Source organism: Festucalex cinctus, chromosome 6 (genome assembly GCF_051991245.1).
Source record: "Festucalex cinctus isolate MCC-2025b chromosome 6, RoL_Fcin_1.0, whole genome shotgun sequence".
Classification (NCBI taxonomy): Eukaryota; Metazoa; Chordata; class Actinopteri; order Syngnathiformes; family Syngnathidae; genus Festucalex; species Festucalex cinctus.
The window spans coordinates 1,359,611-1,381,780 of NC_135416.1; the positions used below are offsets into that span (position 1 = coordinate 1,359,611).

The window sequence follows — 22,170 nt, forward strand, 5'->3', positions numbered from 1 at the left end:
TATATATATATATATATATTTGTATATTATATTATTTATATTATATCTGTATTATTTTTCTTAGAATATTATGAATTATTATTTTTTTATTATTATTTATTATTTATTGATATTTATTTGATCATTATTTTAATTGTATTCATTATTTATTTATATATCTTTTTTTTAATTAGTTTTATTGTAGGTTATCAAGGATTTATTACCTGAGCAATATATCGCTAATCGTGGTATCGTCATGTCGTGAGATCATCGTTATCGTGAGCCTTGTATGCAAAGTGGGTCATTTTTAGAAAAAACATTCGATTCACTAAAGACTAATGCTTGCTATTTACATAAACACATTCATTACATTCCCCGATTTAGTTTAATATTTATGAGAACGGACATGAGGTTCACGGAAAGCAAATGTGTCTTGGATATTCATAAGAACGTATACTGTATGTTGGTTTCGCTTAAGTCTGAAGAGTCTTAAAAAATCGTTTTGGGCCACCCGTGTGATACAGTTGCAGTTTGAAATGGAATCTCTGAAGAAGCTGCAAGCCTCAACAGACGACATCGTCCCCTCAGTGAGCAAAGAGGAGGTCACCTTGCTCAGGTAGGTGGCGACGCCCACGCAGCTTTGTCAAACTAGCAGTCATTGGGGTGGGGGGGTCATTCAGTAAAACTCCATTTACATGTTACAGACAGAAAATTGAGGATCTGGAGGCGGAGCGTCAGCGTTTGCAGGAGCAGAACGAAACGCTGGAGATGAGACTGGAGAGACACAACCTGCAGGCATGTACCGTCCGTCCGTCTTCTTTACCACCTCTCCAAAAACATACGCAGCCCAGGGTGGGCGTGTCAAACTCATTTTGGACACGGGCCACGTCGCGTCGCGGTGATGATGCTTTCACTCAGATGGCTGCTGGGATGACCGTGAAAATCACAACAGTGGAACCTCGGATTTCTTGATTGATTCCTTCCAGAAAGTCTGTCTAAAACTATCCATCCATTTTCTTGACCGCTTCTTTCTCGCAAGGGTCGCAGGGGGTGCTGGAGCCTATCTCAGCTGGCTTTGGGCAGTAGGCGGGTACACCCTGGACTGGTTGCCAGCCAATCGCAGGGCACACAGAAACGAATAATATTCACACCTCGGGACAATTCGGAGCGCCCAATTAATTAACCTGCCATGCATGTCTTTGGAATGTGGGAGGAGACCGGAGTACCCGGAGAAGACCCACGCGGGCACGGGTAGAACATGCAAACTCCACCCAGGAAGGCCGGAGCCTGGACTCGAACCCGAGTCATCAGAACTGGGAGGCGGACGTGCTAACTAGTTAGCCACCATGCCGTCCTGACTAAAACTAAATCCAAGCAAAACTAAAGCTGTGAGGGCCTTTGCAATCCGGGCTTTGCCCTCTAAAATATAAAATATATTACAATAATAATAATAATAATAATAATAATACAATATATATTTTCATGGAATACCTTAAATTAAAAAACAAAACAAAACAAAAAACAAAAAAACTAGTGGCCGCCAGTTGACCACTCGTAGCCAAAAAAAAAAAAAAAAAAGTAGTCGGCGAAGCCTGCACTCTGCGTGACATTTCAGTCGAGTCCGTCCACGTGGCTCGCTGTGCTTTGGGCCTCACTTAACTAAAGCTCCTCAGTTCCACCCTCTCCTCTTTTCAAATTGTCCATACGTGAGCGTTTCATCCCCACACTCGTCGGGGGGTCCTCCAGGTCCCCAACTGAGCGCGGCGATAATGAAACGAGCGAGAGCCGCCGTTTCTGCTCCAATATGAAAAGAATCGGTGATTTCTGAGGCATGACCAACACGTTTAAGTCAATTGGCGCGGAAATGTGGGCGGGCGTGAGTGCGCGAGCGCGGCCGATGGATCGGGTCGGCTCTTTTGGAGAATTTGGACTCGACTTTTCCGTGCTCACCGGGGGAGTGGGGGGGGGGCGACACTGCAGGAATGAATGAAAGTGAGCGGATGAAAAGGCATGACAGACTTTTTTTGAATGGTGTCAAAAATATTGAGATTCAACCAAGTTGTCTCTGTGGCCGAACGGCGTGGTCTGCAGGGATTTACTTTTTGCTCTTTTTTTTTTTTGATACTTACAAAAAGACACGTTAATTGAAGACGAGATTGTTGTCAGTGTTTACAAAAATGTGTGTTGGCTTCACTGGAGACTTAAAGTGTTGCTTTGATATTTTTCAGAGACATAAATGTTTGGTTTAAAAAAAGATTAAAGGATTATTAGCCGTGTTTACGTTTGACCAAACTTGATGATTAGCACTCCTTTGATATTTAACAGAAATGTGTTCTTTAGGTTCATTGAAGAGTCAAAATTCTATTTTTTCTGATTAAATATATCCATCCATCCATTTTCTTAGCCGCTTGCTCCTCACAAGGGTCGCGGGGGTGCTGGAGCCTATCCCAGCTGGCCTCGGGCAGTAGGTGGGGTACACCCTGAGCTAGGGCTGGTCGATTTTGCCTGAAACTAAAATCTCCGATTTTTTTAAAAGCATGGAATCTATCAAAAGAAAGATTAAAGTCTCTTCTTTCATCAGGAAAAAAAAAGTATGTTTCTATGTTATTTTGCATCAATTAGCATTAGAAGAGAGCTAAGTTTCATCAGTTTTCACAAATCTATTTATAATTGTAATTGAGCTTTTTTTTCTACATGGCCCTGGTTGATCTCTTATACTCTGCTGCCACCTGCTGGCCGTTTGTGTAATAACTACCATTTCTGCAACCATTCTTTGCTGTTGAGAGGCTGCATCAAAGCCTTTCTGTAAGCTCTAGCATAAAAAACAACAAAAAAAACGTATAAATATGTCTTTGGGACACCCATTGAGTTATTTGAGTCCTATAGAAAATGGCACCACACCAATTGGACACGGAAGTTGGATCCAAAAACTAAACACCCCTCCCCAAAACAACATCGACACAACCCTAACTCGATAATCAAAGAGAAGCGGAAAGCAACCGATTTCACCCTTTTTTTTTCCTCAACCCAAAACAAGAAAACAAGCACACGAACGAATCTTCACCGCGGCCGACTCGGCGGCGGAGCACAACATAGCGAGAGGGAATCAAATTAGCTCTCGTCGCGCGCGCAGCCTCTGGCGTTAGCGAGGCAAACGGAGATAAAGTGACGCAACATAAACGATCGTTTAGTCGGCAACAGAAAGAAAGAAAAAACATTTCAAAGAGAATCCCCGGCAAAACGACGCAATATTAGAGAATTTTCGTGCCGCGCCCGAGGCCGCCTGGCTCGTCATTCTTTGAAACGACGAGAACGCGCTTGAAAGTGGAAGACGTGGTGGGAGGGACCTCGGCCACCAAGGTCAACGTATGCGCTCGGGGAAAAGAAACAAAAACAAAACATATAATAGGAGGAGGAGACACGAGCAACCCAGAGAAGATAACTTCTATCAGAATCAACAATTTGAAAACAAGATCGACCAGACAAGACCAAAAAATGTCTGGTTAAAAAAAAAAAAATATATATATATATATATATATATATATATATATATTAGGGGTGTTAAAAAAATCGATTCGGCGATATATCGCGATACTACATCGCGCGATTCTCGAATCGATTCAATAATTGGCAGAATCGATTTTTTTTTTTTTTTTTTTTTTTTTTTTTAAGGATTCACACCTTGAGCATGGAAGAATGTTATATGAACGGAACATTAAGCCTTAATATTTTATTTTAATGCTGTTCAAACATGAAACAGATTACAACCTCTATAAGACTGAAATTTCAGATAAATAAATAATACATTTTCATATAAATCTTATACTCTACAAGCTTACTGATTAGTATTTTCTAAATTTGAATGAAAAAAAATCGCAACAATCGACTTATAAATTGGTATCGGGATTAATCGGTATCGAATCGAATCGTGACCTGTGAATCGTGATACGAATCGAATCGTCAGGTACTAGGCAATTCACACCCCTAATATATATATATATAAAAGTGAGGATAGGAGGAAGTGAGGAAGTCTCAGGCCATTGAATGGATCGCAAATGGACTGTTCTGAGTCAGGTCAAGTCAAGTCAAGTCAAGTCACCTTTATTTTTATAGCGCTTTTGGTTTGCTTAGGACTCCTAAACAAGCCTTGTTGTATGAACAGACTAATGAATGAAATAATAATGATAATAAATTATTATCATTATTATTATTTATTTACTTTTAAAGTATACTTGATTCATTGAACAATTTTTAGCAGTGAAAAAGTTCATATTTTGCCCAGAATTTATTTGATAACTAAAATATTTTTCACGTACAATTAATACCTTTAAAAACTATATTTTTTTTTTTCCCCTCTTGCTGTGTCGACTGACGATGACATCATCACCTGTGCCGAGGAGGTAGGTAACGACCAATCATGCATGGCTCAGCTGTTTTCTGGAATTGGTCAGCAAACTGAGCCATGATTGGTCGTTGCCTACTTCCTCAGCGCAGGTGATGATGTCATCATCAGTCGACAGCAAGTAGAAAAAAAGACTTTATTTAAAGGTATTAATTGTACATGAAAAATAATGAAGTTAGCACATTAATTAGGGCCAAAATATTAACTTTTTTACTGCTGAAAATTAAGTCAAGTATCTCTTTAATTACGGTAAATGTAATATATTTACAAAGCATATACATTAGGCCAGCTGTTGAATAACGTCTTGGCTCTTTACAACAAAATGCAGATTTGTCTCAAGGATGATGTAAAAAATAAAAACGTACGGGAATTGTAAAACGCATGATCCTACAGTCTTGGATAATCACACGACACATAAATTGGGCTCGCTCATCTTTGATATTTCCAAAAGCAAGACGAAAATATCCTCCGAAATGTCTTTGTAATCCCGAGTTGCTTGACAAACTCGCACCAAATCTATTCGACGCCATCTTTCTTGCCCAAAGCCGAGAAACAAAGCCTCTTTTTGTTCACTTATCAAGATAGCACAACCAAAAACGTGTCTTAATCCGCATTTTGTATGACGCGAGCCAAACTGATGTAAATAGATGGGAGGCTTCATCAGTGTATCTCTTCTCATCTCAAACGCATACCGCGTCTGCAGCAGATCGCTTGATGCAATCTCTTGCAAGGGCAACAATTTTCTCCCGACTTTGGACCCCTTGACAGCAACAACATGAAAGACAAAGCGGAGAAATATTCCAGCCAGCCAGCCAGCGTCATTTCGACTGAAAGTGAGCCCCGAATCGAAGAAACGAAATTGAACAATAATGTTGATGCTTTAGCGCGCCGCAGCCGGTTATATACACAGACTCGCTACACGTTTGCTTATTTGCTGGGCTGCTACGTGATGGGGGGGGGGAAAGTGAGGTCCGCTGTCATCAATACTGCATCTTTGGAATGGAGGAGCGAGCCGAGGAATGCTTGTTTTCTTTCTGCACTACCTTGTCAACAACGCGCTAGCATGAAGGATCAAAAAGCCTTACAAAGACACTTTGGTCTTCAATGAATATGAGCGTGTACGTATATTTTAAGAAGTCTTTATGTAAATAGGGAAAAAGGGGGCGGAGGTCAAGGACACTTGAGTATGCAGTGTACAATGGTTTATTAGGCCCACATATAAATTATATTAAATAAAAATAAAATAAATAATAAAATAATAAATAATAATAATAAAATAATAGAATAAAATTAAATATACATTTTTAAAAAAGGGGGGGTAATATTCTGAGAACAAAACAACTCACAATTTTATGAGAAAAAAAATAAATGCGGCATTATAAAGTGGAAAATTTGCAAGGAAAAAAAAAACTATTTTGAGGGTTTTAGTATTTCCAGGTAAAAATTTTGGGGTATATTCACTAAGAATGAGCTGCGTCCGGTAGTAGCGCCAAATATTGCACCACAACTGCACCCGCAGTATGCGTCCAGTTACCCGCCTATTCACTAAGGATGTTGCTCTAATCATATACTGGCGCAAACATGTCTACAAAACTGACAGCTTGGAGCAAATTTGCACCCGATTGACCACACATGGCAATGGATTTGCGCCAAGAACATGGTTGTTATAGTGACAGTTGCGAGAAAGATGACATTGTCAGAAAGTAAGGTTGGAGCGAGAGGAAGCGTTTAGAGCGCCATTAAGGGACGACAACGACGTCTTTCATTCATAAAGTACAAATTATTGGTGCGATCGTTTTTTAAAACTATATATTCAGAGGTTGGCGTGAGCGTACAGTATGCATCTGGCACGTAAAATGATCGTCAAATGTCTCCCCGCCATTGCCGATCAACGCGGGTTACGTTATGTGTCTTAAACCAACATAGAGAAATGTCCCCTTCCCTCTCTCTCTCTCTCCTCTCTGCGTGATCGGCCAGAGAGCGACGTGCACCGCGCCATGCACTGCTGTCATGATCTCGGGATCCAGGTTGCGGCAGGTTTATACATGCTTTCCAAAAACGTTATTGGCTATTTGCGCTGGCGTTAGTGAATTAGACGCTGCATATCATTGAGTCTCATTTACAATTTTGTGGGCATATTTTGCATCAAATGGATGCAAATGAACTAATTTACATACGCACAAAAGAAAAAACTATTTTGAGGGTTTAGGTTTTCCAAGTAAAAAAAAAAAAAATTTTTTTCCGTCTCTCAGGGCGACTACGACCCGCTCAAGACCCGCGTGCTCAACTTGAAGATGAACCCCACGGCGGTGGCCAAGCAGCAGCGGCAGCAGGAGACGGAGGCCCTGCGGCAGGAAGTGGAGCGCCTCCGGGACGTGGTGCGCAAAGTGCAGGAGGGGGGCCGCGGGGCCGACGTGGACGCCGCCCTGCGCTCGGCCGACCTTAGCCTGCCGCCGCCCAAGGAGGTCCTCGGTGAGAGAAGCGCCACTTTCGGCTCAGTGGTTTTGAAATCTGTGTGTCGTTCGTTCCGTTGTTCTTTCCAAACAAAACAGGAAGTACAAAAACAAAACAAAAAATTTGACTTGTATTCTTAGTATTCGTTCCAAGAACAAAAATGAAGAGAAAGGAGAACGGATTTTCAGGAAGCTGAAGAAATTACACGATCCAGACAGGAAGTCGGGCGTCTCTCGCATCCAGGTAAATCTGGTATATTTCAAAATAAAAGCGTTTGCGAACTCGTTTTTTTTTGGAGGGGGAGGGAAGCTAGCTAACTACATAGCATGACATGAGTCAGGCATTTAAGACAAAATAAATCAGATCTGAATAAATTAAACATGACAAAATAAAACAATTTAAACACAAAACGTACTTTGCCAATGTGAATATGAAGACATGACCACCGTCAAAGTCGAGCCACGATTCAGGTAAAATGACCCAAAAAAAATCGCTCCCGGGTCACACAACTTGCGTCAAGTGAAAATATCCAAACTGGTTGAAACGTCAAATCGCCCGTTGTCCGTGTTTCCATTTGTGCACAAAATCGGAAATCGGAAAACGAGTCCTTCTCCGTTTTGTTGTTTTTGTACTTCACATTTTGTTTGGAAAAACGAATGAGACACGGATTGTTTTGTTTCCGCGCTGATTCGACGAAGGTTCATTTTGTTTTTATAGCGCTGACGTTCAACGGATGGTGCAAAATGGACGCCATCGCGTGAGACTGCATCGTGCATTCTCGAGAATTAACAGAAGAACTTACAGAATGCCCGTGTAGTACTCTTGGCTAGTAGGTGGCTCCTGTTTTGGTTAGCAACGCTGTTGAAATGCTCAATGACAGCATTTCCATGTATTGCCTTTGAAATCAAATGATTATTGGCAACAAATATCGGTATCAGCACTCAAGTTAGCGACCCCTTGAAAGGTCAGGGGGGGAAAAAATCAGTCCCCGACTCCGGTTTTAACTGCTAAACACGAAATTGGGTGTACAAGTCTCAAGGTTAACCCCCCACACCCCCCTGCAGATTTGCTGAAGCAGATCGAGCTGTCGGAGCTGAAGAACCAGCGTTTGAAGGAGGTGTTCATGCAGAAGATCCAGGAGTTCCGCACCGTCTACTACATCCTGACCGGCTACCAGCTGGAGATCCCCATCGAGAACCAGTACCGGCTCACCTCCGTCTACGCCGAGCACGTGGAGGACTGCTTGGTCTTCAAGAAGGTGCGTGCTTCCTTCCCGTCGCGACGTCCGGCTGTGCCGCGCATCCAAATAATACACCGAGAAAAGGAGAGAGCGAGATGAATTTGACCTTGCGGCGCGCGAGCGCATTTATGCACCATTAGGCTACCTTATTGCTTTGTGCCGCACTCAGCCGTGCGACGAGAACGACACAACGGCAGCACTCTTTTGTTCTTTATGTGTGCGTGTGTGTGTGAATGTGTTGCCGGGCAGAGACTGATGACAGGGGGCAGTGTCATGGGGTCCGGCCTGCATAAATCCAAACCAGTCCTTTTGCCTTTGAGCAAATGCTGTCTTAAGTACGATTCATCGAGCAAGTCAACATGACCCGGCTAATGGCTTTCAAAAAGAACATGCGCTATAACTGGTACAAATCAGTTGGATTGATCAGACTTTTTTATTTATTTATTTATTTTATTTATTTATTTATTTATTATTATTATTATTTTTATTTTAAGCAATGGCAATACATGATCACGTTTTTTTTTTTCATAGTCAAATCATTCAATAAATTGACATTCTGGATTAGTTGTCTTTTTTTTTTTTTTTTTTTTTTTTTTTTTTTTCTATGGTGCAAGATGGCGGTTATTGTGAACTCATTCACTCCCAGCCATCTTCACTTTCGCTCCCGGCTGTTTTACTAGATTTTGACTGATTTTTGCAAAGCCCACAGAATGTTGTGTAATGTTGCTGTAAGAACTTGGAACCCACCAAACGAAAGATTACAGTCTCTTCTTTCATCAGGATAAAAAAAAAAATATTTCTATCTGTTTCCGTTTTGCAGCAATTAGCATTAGAATATATATATATATATATATATATATATATATATATATAGTTGCCACATGGCTCTGGTTGATCTCTTATACTCTGCTGCCACCCACTAGCTGTTTTTGTAATAACTACCATTGCTTTAACTGTTCTCTTCAGTTCAGAGGCTGCATCAAAGCCTTCTGTATGCTCTAGCATTAAAAAAAAAAAAAAAAAGAAAAAAAAAGAAAAGTATAAATACGTTTTTGGGACACAGGTATTATTTAAAATTGAACGTATTTATACGTTTTTTAGGGCAAATGAATTAATGACCGCGGGCCGTATGTTTGACACCTCCGTGTGTCGCTGGATAACATATTGCGCATATGCGACCGAGTATGCCATCAACTTTTTTTTTGGAACTGGATTATTTGTGAGTCGTTCTGACCATTTTGAACGTGCAAGCTGATTTTATTCTAATATATAATATAATAATTTGTTTGTAGTCTACTTGGTGATTACACATCATTACAAAAAAAACATCCTCATAATTACGTCATCATCTCTACAATTAACTTCATCTGAGCCTACTTAGGTGTCTCGCACGGTGCTGCTGTTTTGGTTAGCAACAGAGTTTGAGCGGGGCTTGCCGCTTTAATATCAGTGCATGGATGATGGCGTCTCTTTAGATAATCACAAAAGATAAGAAGAAAGAGGAGGAGTGCGCCTGCATCCAATCCACCTGCGACCCTGCCAGAAGAGATAATTCACTGTCCATTTTTATTAACCTCTCAGCATGCACGCACACACGCACGCAAGCAAGTGTGCAGTGTCACACTCAAATGCGTGCACACTCGTCACACCGTGTGCCCCCCCCCCCCTTTCTCTCTGTTGGACCACATGCATACAGATGTACACTCGCACACAGTTTTATTATTCCGGCTGCCCTCTGCAGTCTGTGTGAGTATGACGCACACGCCCGCTAGGCTGTGGCCAGGTGTGTTACACGAACGCACGACGACGACACGCGTACGCGCTAATCAACAAATTGAATTATTGACCCCGAAACACTTTTAATATAATTCCAAACTCATCTCACAACTAAAAACAAATAAAAGGCTTTTAAGTGTCCCAAAGACGTATTTATACGTTTTGTTTTTTGTTTTTAAATGCTGGAGCATACAGAAGGCTTTGATGCAGCCTCTCAACTGCAAAGAACGTTTGCAGAAATGGTAGTTATGACACAAACAGCCAGCAGGTGGCAGAAGAGTATAAGAGATCAACTAGGGCCATGTTGCTCTCACTTGTTGCCTAGCAACCCAAGTCGCAAGTTGAGGCGACAGCGGACACGATAGTGGCTCACTCGACCAATCGCGGACAGTTTGCAACGGCGGAATAACATTTCCACTTGGCTGTACGGCCCCAAACTGCCAAAATGAAAATAAATTAGTAAATCATTAAATAAATGACTAAAATAAATAAATAAATAAATAAATAAATAAACCAAATAATTAAATAAAAGTGAAAATAAAAACGGATATAAAAATATAATTAAAAAATTAAATGCAAATGTATTTATTTATGTATATTTTTTTGCTCTTTTTATTTCCATTCATATATATATTTTTTAACATATTTTTTTAAATTATATTTAATTAAAATTAATTATATGATATATTTTTATATCCATTTTCATTTGGACTTTTAGTCATTTATTTATTTATTTCATCATGTATTTATTTTTAATGTTGGCAGTTTTGGTCCTCCATATTGCAAAACTGTTGTGAAGTCTGCTGAGTTCACTTCTTCTGTCTATAACTCTGCTCACAACTCAAATATTTGCTCATAGGTCAAAGCAAAACAATCTTCTGAAATCTCCCATCAGGCTCCTGTTCTCTGCTAAGCCAGCCGGCCAGCTACGCTAGCTATTATTCCACTAACATGGTGCCGGCAATTTAGGTGGCATTTAGTGTTGAGAGAGCACAAAAATGATCAAAAAGGTGCAAATAGTTTTATGTACAGAAAAAAAAAGTGCAAGTTGACGTGAATCTCCGCGGGCACGTAAATTGGACTAATTGCGTTGATGAATTAAAAAATGAAGGATGCGAGTCTTACAAATGCGATTGTAACGTCGTTCAAGTGAGGCTGCGGGATAATCCGGCTAATATGGCCGTCGAGACAACGCCACCGCAATCCCCACGTGCTGTAAGCTGTTTAACCTGCTCTTTATTCCTCAATTATGACAATGGGGGAGGGGGGGGGGGTGGGGGGGTAATTCCCATAGGATACAATAAATGTGCAAATTTAGTTCCAAAGTCAAACGGCTGCTGGTATATAATCATTTTTAGTCTTTATTCTTTCATTATGCACAATTCCCATTTATTGTGCAATAATCTAATTGTAACATGTATTTGTCACATGTTTTGATGCTTTTTATGCTTTATAAAACATTTGTGTCTGAATTTTGGGAGGCTTGGAACGGATTAGGGCATTTGCATGGAAAATGCGTCTTCCTTCCAGAACCAATTCATTTCGTAAGTAGAGGTACCAAAAAAAAGCACAATATTGTGCTTTTGTACATAACAGCAATATTATGTTATTTTTATTGTTATTATTTTGTTGTTAATGTACGCACACATTGAGTTCCTTCACATATTGACTTGCTTCACATGCATATTACGTTCCCCTTCATCTGACAATTAGTGTTGATTTTTAAACATACAAGGGCCAAAACATCCCTAATGAAAATTAAATTGTACTAAAAAAAACTAGAACTGCATAAATGCAAATCAACCTGAGTTTTATAACATATGTGTTGCATTTAAATATTGTGAACATCACAATATCACGATATTGCCCGTATCGTCACATTCACGCTCTCTTTTGCAAAAATAAACAATAAAAGGTGTACGTGAGATTCAACACAGCAATTAGAATTTTCTAATCTTTTGGTATAAGTTTGCAAAAAAAACAAAAAAAAAACAAAGCAGTAGTCGATCGTTTAATTGCTTGTTCGATTGAGCTCTCGTTTCTCGTGCGTTTTTGTGTTGGCAACCCAAGTGTGCGCTTGTTTTCCTCCATTAAGCGGCGTTCACGCCTCCTTGTCGGGCAGCTGCTCCGACGTGTCCCATCGGTTGAAATCGGCGCAGACGATGCCAGCGTGGCATCGCGGGATGGATTCGGTGGAAACGGGAAGTCGCCACGGGTCATCGGCCCGCTTGGACCCGGGCCCGCTTCTCCTCCGCAGCTCCGGCTTGGTTAGGGGCCAGGTTTTTTTTTTTTTTTTTTAATGTTTTTCTTAGCATAGTGAGCACAACGTGTCGCTGAATAAACGTGTCGATTGAGTGCTCGGTTGAGTCTTCATTTGTGGAGGTAATAACAAAAGCTGGCATGTGTCATTTTGATATTTTTAGCGCACCCAAAGGTGAGACACCTGATTAGCATCCGTGATGAGGTATGTATGAGCTCCTGCTAATCAGGCAGATAAACGGCGTGTAGCTGTGCCAGCTACTCATTTCCTTCACGCAAGTTTCCAAAGTAGGGGAATTACTTTGCAGTAAAAAAAATACAAAATAAAATAAAACAGGATTTGCATGGTTTGGTCCGTCAAATTGGATCTGCTGTTCATCTGGAAAGGTCATAACATGCAAAAAAAATTGAAAACAGGGTTTCCGCGGATTTTGCTCACTGTAAGGCCTTAATTCATTTGCTCACAAAAACGTATTAATACGTTCGATTTTAAATGTTTTAAGTGTCCCAAAGACGTATTTATACGTTTTTTCTGTTTTTGTTTTTTTATACTACAACACACAGGACTGTCTCAGAAAATTAGAATATTGTGGTAAAGTCCCTTATTTTCTGGAATTCAATTAAATATGCAAAAATGCCATACATTGTTGATTCATTACAAATCAACTAAAATATTACAAGCCTTTTATTGTTTTAATATTGCTGATTGTGGCATTTTTTTATTTTTTTATTTTTTACTTGGTCTGAGGAAATATTTTGAGATCGGATATTTGAGTTTTCTTAAGCTGTAAGCCACAATCAGCAATATTAAAATAATAAAAGGCTTCCAATATTTTAGATGATTTGTAACGAATCCATAAGGACTTTATGACAATATTCAAATTTTCGGAGACAGTCGTGTACACAAGGCTTTGATGCAGCCTCTCAACTGCAAAAACGGTTGAAGAAATGGTAGCTATTACACAAACGGCCAGCAGGTGTCAGCAGAGTACACGAGATCAACCAGGGCCATGTTGCAACAAGCTCTTTTTGACACTGTTTTCACCAGGAATTTTAATAACGTTGAAACTTAGCTACATTCTAATGTTAATGTTTTTTTTCATGATGAAAGAAGAGCTGTTAATCTTTCTTTTGGAAGGTTCCATGTTTTTTCTAGCAATAGAACTCAATATTCTTGCAAAAACAGTCCAAATCCTGGAAAACAGACAGGAAATGGCTGCGAGTAAATGAGTTCAATGGCAATGAAAAACACGATGTTTACATAGAATGGATGTAAAAATTGTTGTTCATGCTTTATTTCACATAAAATGTTGTGCAATGGAGTCACGAAAGCCAATTTAGCAATAATCAATGAGATGAAAAAAAAAATGTATTTTGGGGGTGGACTGGTGACCGGTTGGCTGGAACGGATTAATGACATTTGTGTTTATTTCAAGGAGGGAAGGTGTTTTGAGTTACAAGCGTGGCCCCTGAACGAATCTTGTCACGAACTCTCGTCGTCGGCAGTTTTTTTTTTTTTTGTTTTTTATGTCTTTGGCTAAGCGTAAGAAAAGCCGGTGGCGCACCTGCGCAAAGCGGCCGTCGAAGCGCCGCTTAATCAGCCCCGAGCGGTCGATCAAACTCGCGTGGCTCATTAAAGGCACGTTGCTGTTCATAAAGTGCACTTTATTAAGTGTCCCCGTCCCTCTTTGGTGCACGCGGCACCAACGGAAATCTTGACGCTCGGGCCCCACGTTTGCTTTTGCTTTCTCTTCCCGGCTGTAAATTGGAGACGGTTTTTTTTTTTTTTTAATGAGTCCATCTCCTCCCCGTATTAGACGGAGTCATTGTGAGACGCACAAAAAAAAAAAAAAAAACAAAGGTAGGAAATGAAGAGACCGGGGAAGTGGTAAGCGGGTGGCATAATAGAACATCTCGTTTTTTTTTTCTTTGCTTCTGTTGCTGCTGTGCAGTGTTTTTTATTTTTTATTTTTTTTATTATTATTTTTTTTTTTAACGAGCAAATCAATCGAAGCAAGCCGAGCGCCGTCTCGGTTATTGCTTCTTTTGAAACTTGTTTTTCTACTCGCTTTTACTGAGTTAAGGTGGAGAATAAAACATGACGTGCTACAATGTCCAGGTTTGATCTGGTTCTGTTGGTTTCCGTTCTTGCAAGGTGGCGGCTTTCATCAATAACTGCTGAGCGAGCTTATTAATTATGACAGCAAAAGTGCACGCGAATGTGCCTTGGGCGCATGATTTTTATTTCTTTATTTCTTTATTTCTTTATTTATTTTATTTATTTATTTTGCATGCTGACCTTTTTTTTTTTTGACTCATTCACTGCCCGCTATTTTGAAAAGCAGTTCCCCATATTTGACACTAGGGCTGGGTTTAAAATATCAATATATCGATATCGTATTGATACACCATATCCCAATATCGATACATAAAACCATGTATCGATATATCGAATCCCCCCTTTTGTCAATTTATTTACACAGACTGTACTGTGATTGTAATTGATTTAAATGATCATTTATTTTGTTTTATAAGGCCATGTTAAATAAAACAGATTATTAACTCATTCACTCGCCGCCATTTTCACATTTCGCAATCCCGTTCGCTGTTTTACTGGATTTTGACTGATTTTGCAAGGCCCACAGAATATTGTGTTCAATTTCTATAAAAGCATGGAACCTATCAAAAGAAAGATTAAAGTCTCTTCTTTCATCAGGAAAAAAAAGTATGTTTCTATCTGTTTCCGTTTTGCAGCAATTAGCATTAGAATACAGCTAAGTTTCATCAGTTTTCACAAATCTATTTTAAATTGTAAGTAATTGAGCTTTTTTTTCTACTTGGCCCTGGTTGATCTCCTTTTCTCTGCTGCCACCTGCTGGCAGTTTATGTAATAACTACCATTTCTGCAACCGTTCTTTGCAGTTGAGAGGCTGCATCAAAGCCTTCTGTATGCTCTAGCATAAAAAAAAACAACAACAAAAAACGTATAAATACGTCTTTGGGACACTTAGAACATTTAAAAAAAAAAACATATTTATACGTTATTGGGAGTAAATGAGTTAATGTAACTGCAACGGACTCAATTCTTAATGTAAATATTCATATTTTTAATAATGCATTAAATTAGAGCAACATTAGTAACTTTTGACTGTCTAAAAAGCATGAATTCCTCAACTAAATCTCAAATGGTTGTGAATCAAATCGAATTGGGCCCTGTATCGAATCGAATCGATTCCGGGAATCCGAATCAATACCCAGCCCGAGGATTGGGGGGGGGGGGGGTAGCTTTGAATTGTATTTTGTTTGGGTTTGGGGTGACGGTTCGGTTTGGGCAATCGGTTGTGCTGGTGAAGGTTTCGGAAATGCATTTTGTCAACGGATGTCCTCACAACGATACAAGTTCCAAGCGTGTGTGTTTGTATCCAAACATGAGAGCAGCTGCAAAAAGGTCGTTATCAACACAGCAGCGGCGGCGGCATAATGGCAACATTTGGTTTGTTTCATCATAACAAGACGGCAGTAAGAAATGTCGGCCGATGGCAATTACGCAACATCGACTCCACCAAAGTGGATTTTTTTTCGCCACAAATCGGCCGACGCGCTTCAAAAGCTTCCGAGGGGAATGTCGACGCTTTTAAACCCGCAGCTTGTTGACTCTGACGCCGCCTCACATGACATCTTCCCCCCCCCTCGTGTGTTTGTCCACAACATATGTCCACGGTCGCCATGGCAACGCAATGCACTTGGGAGGTCGGCGTCGTGTGAGGTTGGCTGTCATTCCTGAAAGTTTGAATTGCCTGCAGCATTTTTTTTTTTTTTTTTTTGTCCGTTCTGCTTTATTTGGCGTTTAACAAGCTGTAAACATCGACTTCTTCTTCTTCTTCTTCTTTTTCTTGGAGCTTTGACGGCTGCTAATGAAAAGCGTTCTTCGGCGCCGGCTAATTAGCGGCCTCTTTTTTTTTTTTTTTTTTTTTTTTCTTTTTGCGAGGCCATACGTCAAAGTAGCGTAAATGTCTCGTTTGCCACACTCGGGAATTGAATGCATCTTTTTATTTTTGCCCCCGAAATAAATGTCAAATCAAAATATGCTAAACGACCGCGTGATGTAGTGCAACCACAATAAGAATGAAAAATGCAAATTAAAACGGAGCCTTGCAACCTCGTTGACATGGCGAATCCGCAACGAGCGTCAAACTTGAAACCAAGTTTGGAAATAAGGGGGGGGAAATAATAATAATAAAAAACTGCTTTCAAAATATATATATATATATACATTTAATTTATGAATTTTTTTTACACCTGCTTTATTTATTTATTTATTTCATTTTGTATTTATTTTTACTTATATATTTTTTTTATTTCCATTTATATTTATTTTTTGTATTTCATTTTTGAAATTTTTTATACCTCTTTTATTTATTTATTTCATTTTTGGATTTATTTTTACTTGGATATATATAAATATATATATATATATAAACAGGGGTGTTAAGAAAGGTCCATTTGGCAATATATTGAGATATTACAGCACACAATTCTTGAATCGATTCAATAAGCGGCCGAATCGATATTTAAACATCAATTTTTGATGGAAATATTCAACAAAAAAATCTTACTTAGGGAAGGCTTCATACTTTAAGCATGGAAACATTAAGCCTTAATATTTGTATTTTAATGCTGTCAGATTGCAACCATTGTTATTATTATTATACTTTTGGAAGTTTTCATTTTAGTTCGTTTTTTTAGTGTATTTTTTTTATTAGTTGGTTTTAATTAGTTTTCAGGGTGGTTCTGTTGGTTTTTATCAGTTTTAGTTATTTTATTTCCTTTTTTGTCGTTGGGCACCAAATCTTTCCTGAAAGTTCTTCTCAAGGGTTGCTCAACGTTTTTGGATTTCTAATCAAAGGCAGACACTTTGAATTTCAATTTTTGTATTGGAGCTCATTGATCGCAAGCCAGCCAATTAAAAAAAAAAAAAAAGATGACTCGTTTCCTCATGCAGGTACCAAAAAAAAAAAAAAAACTGGAGCGCCCGTCACTTTGTAATTGGACTTTTGTGTTGAAAATGTTGCGTCCGATGCTTCTAATTAGCGCCGACGGCGGATAAATGCGGCCGAGCGCTTCAAGGCTCCATCGTGACATGTTGCCACGAAAACGCCTCACAAATCTCCTTAATTAGGACCAGTAAATGAACGCACAAATGCCTTTTTTTTTTTTTTCTTTTTTTTTCTCGCTCACCACGTGTGTAAAGATCAAAAGTCTGATGTTGGTTCGTTGGCGTTCGTGAGCAACGTTCGGCGCTTCAAACGCTCACTTGTCACTTTTTCCAAAAGTGTGAATTGTTCTTCCGCGCGTGATGAAATGAAATCGGCGGCGGCTTCCTGCTCGTGTATGGAGGAGTCGTTAGACGTTTTTAACGGAATACAAGACGCTGATTGGAATATGAATATGGAAGACGATGCGCTGAATGCCAAAATCTGCATTTCAATACAAACAAGCTCATCTACATTTTGCATGCATTTAGACAATTCAAGCCTGATGTCTTTTTATTGTATTTTTTTTCCTGACTCGCCTCAACGCACCGATCGACAGCTTTCCAACTTTGATCGATGTGATGTTGACCGATCGACTCGATACGATACGATACGCGATACAAGGCTCACGATAATGATCATTAATTCATTAATTGCGAGATGACCATGAATTGTAAGGCGTCTTTTTATTTTTTTATTTTTTTATGACCATTTATAGTAAGGCGTTTTTTTGTTGTTGTTTTTTCAAAACAACCATGTTTTTGTCGTCGTCGTTTTTTGTTTTTTTTAAGCAACCATATAGTAAGTTGTTTTTTAAATAAATTAAAAAAAACATATATAGTAAGGAATTCTTTTTTAAATGACCATGTATAGTAAACCATTTAAAAAAAGATGACTAAATTGACCAAAAAAAAAAAAAAAAAAGACGTTTGTCATTTCATGTTGACTTACCATAAAATCCAAAAATCGTTAACTAAAAAAAAAGAAAAAAAAAAAAGACTAGTTTGTCATTTCATGTTGACTTACCATAAAATCCAAAAGGCGTCTTTTTTTTTTTTTTTTTTTATGACCATTTATAGTAAGGCTTTTTTTCCCTTTTTTTTTTAATTATATATTTTTTATTTTTTATTTTTTTTCAAAACGACCATGTTTTTGTCGTCGTCGTGTTTTTTTAAGCAAGCATATAGTAAGTTGTTTTTTAAATAAAAAAAAAACAAAAAAACAAAACATATATACTAAGGCATTCTTTTTAGAATGACCATGTATAGTAAATCATTTTAAACCATGTGACCAAGATGACCAAAAATAAAATGGAACTATTATCGGCCAAATGATGATTCAAAATGGCCGATACCGATATTCTCCAAAATGCTGAATATCGGCGCCGATAATCGGCCCATCCCTATATGAAACGATGAAACACAATTTATTTATTTATTTATTTTAGTGTAGCATGTGTGTGTGTAGTTATACACGTTTCAAATTTGGGAGCAAATTGCACAAAATGTTGACTACAAAAATATTGAATACAAATTTTGCGGGATCTCTTGAAGGAAAATGAACCTTCAAATTCTTGGGATATATATATATATTTTTTTTTGTTTTTGTTTGTTTTTTTGTTTTTTTTTAGTTAACGATTTTTGGATTTTATGGTAAGTCAACATGAAATGACAAACATGTCTTTTTTTTTTTTTTTTTTTTTTTTTAGTTAACGATTTTTGGATTTTATGGTAAGTCAACATGAAATGACAAACGTGTCTTTTTTTTTTTTTTTTTTTTTTTTTTTTTGTTAACTATTTTTGGATTTTATGGTAAGTCAACATGAAATGACAAACATGTCTTTTTTTTTTTTTTTTTTTTTTTTTTAGTTAACGATTTTTGGATTTTATGGTAAGTCAACATGAAATGACAAACATGTCTTTTTTTTTTTTTTTTTTTTTTTGTTAACGATTTTTGGATTTTATGGTAAGTCAACATGAAATGACAAACATGTCTTTTTTTCTTTTTTTTTTTTTTTTTGTTAACGATTTTTGGATTTTATGGTAAGTCAACATGAAATGACAAACATGTCTTTTTTTCTTTTTTTTTTTTTTTTTGTTAACGATTTTTGGATTTTATGGTAAGTCAACATGAAATGACAAACGTCTTTTTTTTTTTTGGTCAATTTAGTGTTGTTCATCTGCCTAGTGTACAAATATGGTGGCAAGTAGAACTTTGAGCCTAAAATGGCTGCTTCAAACCAAAATGGCAGACTTCCTGCAGCCCCTCGGAAAAAAAAAAAAAAAGCCTCCTTCCCTGAGAAAGTTTGTTTTGTGGTCCTCCTTTCTCATCTTTCAGCGGTCATGTAAGGAGGAGTTGCGTCATTAGCATTCAGGCGGCTCCTCGCTCGGATGAGGTCACTAATAAGCCCCGCCTTGAGGTCACTAATAAGCCCCGCCCTGCATCTCAAGCCGGGCAGGATCGATTTCCTTTAATTGGACGGACAAATGAAAAGAGCGCATGAATGGCGTGAGCTCCTTTTGGTTGCAAATGAAACCGCTTTTTTTTTCCTCACGTCTGTTCGACTTTCACACGCAAACCAGCAAAAAAAAAAAATATTCAAAACAAGCGTGTTGTTTTCTTAAAGGTCAGAAATGGTTTCGTCTGATGACAGGAAATGCAAACGGACGCTGATAAGGTCACACGATTTTTTTGATTTTTTTTTAATAGATGTGATTGAAAGGAAAACCCGCGGCGACCGTTCCCTCGCGTCCACACGTGACGCAAAAAGGCGAACGCGAGCTCACTTATTTATTTTTTGGAGCGGAATGGGAAGATTGTGATTCAGCGTTTGTTTTCAACGGCCAATTTGCGGTGCCACCGATTCGTGCACGACTTCATAAGAGAACATTTCGAATCAAATTCTCACCAATGAAATGTCGCATTTCTGCCAGACTTAGTTAGTATAAAAACGGGTATAAAAAAAACATCATTCGAAAATTAAATACCAAATATAAATATTAATGAAAATTAAAAAAATAATCAAAAATTTATATATAGCAAGTAAAAATAAATACAAAAATGAAATAAATAAATAAATACAACAGTTATAAAAAAAATTCAAAAATGAAATACAAAATAAAATAACTATAAATGGAAATAAAAAAATATATAAGTAAAAATAAATACAAAAATGAAATAAATAAATAAAAGTTGTATAAATAATGAATTAGTGTGGTCTCTGTAGCCGCACCCAAAAACGACACAAATTGTATTTTTTTTTTTATATATCTGCTTTATTTTCACTTCTACTCGTTTATTTCGTGAATTGTTTTGGCAGTTTTTGTTCCTCAAGATAGCGGCAACGCAAGATGGCCGCCGGGGTGGCTTCACTTCTCGCTACGGCGACCAAGTTGACATCGTTGCTGCGTTTGCGAATGCGTCCTTGAGTTACTTGACATCTGCTGGGATGGCATAACATTGTGGTCTCCATGGTAACGGTGCGTGCGTGCGTGCGTGCGTGCGTGCAAGTCGGCGGATCGCAAATGTCTGCTGCTCCACCTCCAATATTTCCCAATAGGAAATAATGCAAATCATATGTGCATTTATTGTCCGTCATCAAATCCAGATCGTTTTCGATCGTTCACATTTCCTTTTGTTTGTCATCATGAAGACGTTTGCGTTGACTTCCCAGCATGCCGCTGGGCTCGCCCGGCAACCTGATTTCCTTCCTCGACGAGATGTTTTAATTACTCCATCCTTGACTTCCCTCATCACTTTTCTTCCTGCACTGCGTCGCCCCGAGACGCTCGTCTAATTAATCCTCGCAGATTTACATACGCCGACGCCATCTTGAACGAATCTCCCGGGAAAACGAACGGCGGCGAGCTGACCAAAGTGACGCTTTTTCTTTTTCTTTTTCTTGTTTTTGTCGTCCTTTCCAGGGCGTGTCGGGCAACATGGAGCTGATGGAGACGTCGTTCTCGCGCACGCTGGGCGATCTGGTGGATTTGCACCTGCGCCACCAAAACAGCATCCCCGTCTTCACCGCCACGCTCACCGTCGAGATGTTCGCCCGCCAGACCGCCGTCGTCGCCTGAAATGAAGGACTTTTTTTTTTTTTTTTTGTTGTTTTCCTATCATTTTTAAATCCATCAAATTAAAAGTTGCCTCGGTTTTAGTTTTTTTTATTTATTTAGCACAAAAACAGCTTTGCAGTATCAGCCGATGCCGATACCATACCGATATCTGTTCTATTTTTTTTTTTCTTTTTTTTAAACCATCTACAGTAAGTGTTGTTCTGATACTGTTTTTGTTTTTTTTGTTTTTTTTGTCCCCCAATACCAATTCCGATACCCAGCATTGCAGTATCCGATGCCGATACCATACATAGCTATAGCTTTTTATTTTTTTTTTAAAACCATGTATAGTTAGTAGTGTTGTTCCGATACCATTTTTTTTTTTCGTCCACCGATACAGATTCTGATACCAAGCTTTGCAGTATCAGCCGATGCCGATACCATGCTATGTTCTTTTTTTTCTTTTTTTTTAACCATGTATAGTAAGTAGTGTTGTTCCGATACCATTTTTTTGGCCGATGCCCAGCTTTTCAGTATCAGCTGATGCCGATACCATACAATAGCTAAGTTTTTTTTTGTTTTTTTTTTGTTTTTTTTTATTAAACCATGTATAGTAAGTAGTGTTGTTCCGATACCATTTTTTTTGTCCCCCGATACAGATTCTGATACCAAGCTTTGCAGTATCAGCTGATGCCAATACCATACCGATTTGTTTTTTTTTGTTTGTTTTTTTGTTTTTTTAAAACCATGTATAGTAAGTAGTGTTGTTCCGATACCATTTTTTTGGCTGATGCCGATACCATACAATAGCTAAGTTTTTTTTTTTTTTTTATTTTTTATTTTTTTTTATTAAACCATGTATAGTAAGTAGTGTTGTTCCGATACCATTTTTTTGGCCCCCGATACTGATTCCGATGCCCAGCTTTGCAGTATCGGCCGATGCCGATACCATACCAATATCTGTTTTGT

At 38.5% G+C, this 22,170-nt stretch overlaps 1 protein-coding gene across 2 annotated transcripts in view; it reads left to right on the forward strand.

Annotated features, from left to right (window-relative positions):
* Nucleotides 1–21,960, forward strand: part of mad1l1 (mitotic arrest deficient 1 like 1) — a 46,340-nt gene extending 24,380 nt beyond the window's left edge. Inside the window, exons 14-18 of one of the 2 annotated variants that reach the window (XM_077524337.1) lie at nucleotides 504–595; nucleotides 684–774; nucleotides 6,634–6,853; nucleotides 7,900–8,093; nucleotides 21,067–21,960. In XM_077524337.1, the coding sequence (XP_077380463.1) occupies nucleotides 504–595; nucleotides 684–774; nucleotides 6,634–6,853; nucleotides 7,900–8,093; nucleotides 21,067–21,222 (753 nt within the window). In that variant the 3' untranslated portion in view covers nucleotides 21,223–21,960. Of the gene's footprint in view, nucleotides 1–503; nucleotides 596–683; nucleotides 775–6,633; nucleotides 6,854–6,975; nucleotides 7,064–7,899; nucleotides 8,094–21,066 lie in introns of those variants that run through there. The other variant, XM_077524338.1, reaches the window with a different exon arrangement.
* The last annotated feature ends 210 nt before the right edge of the window (nucleotides 21,961–22,170 follow it).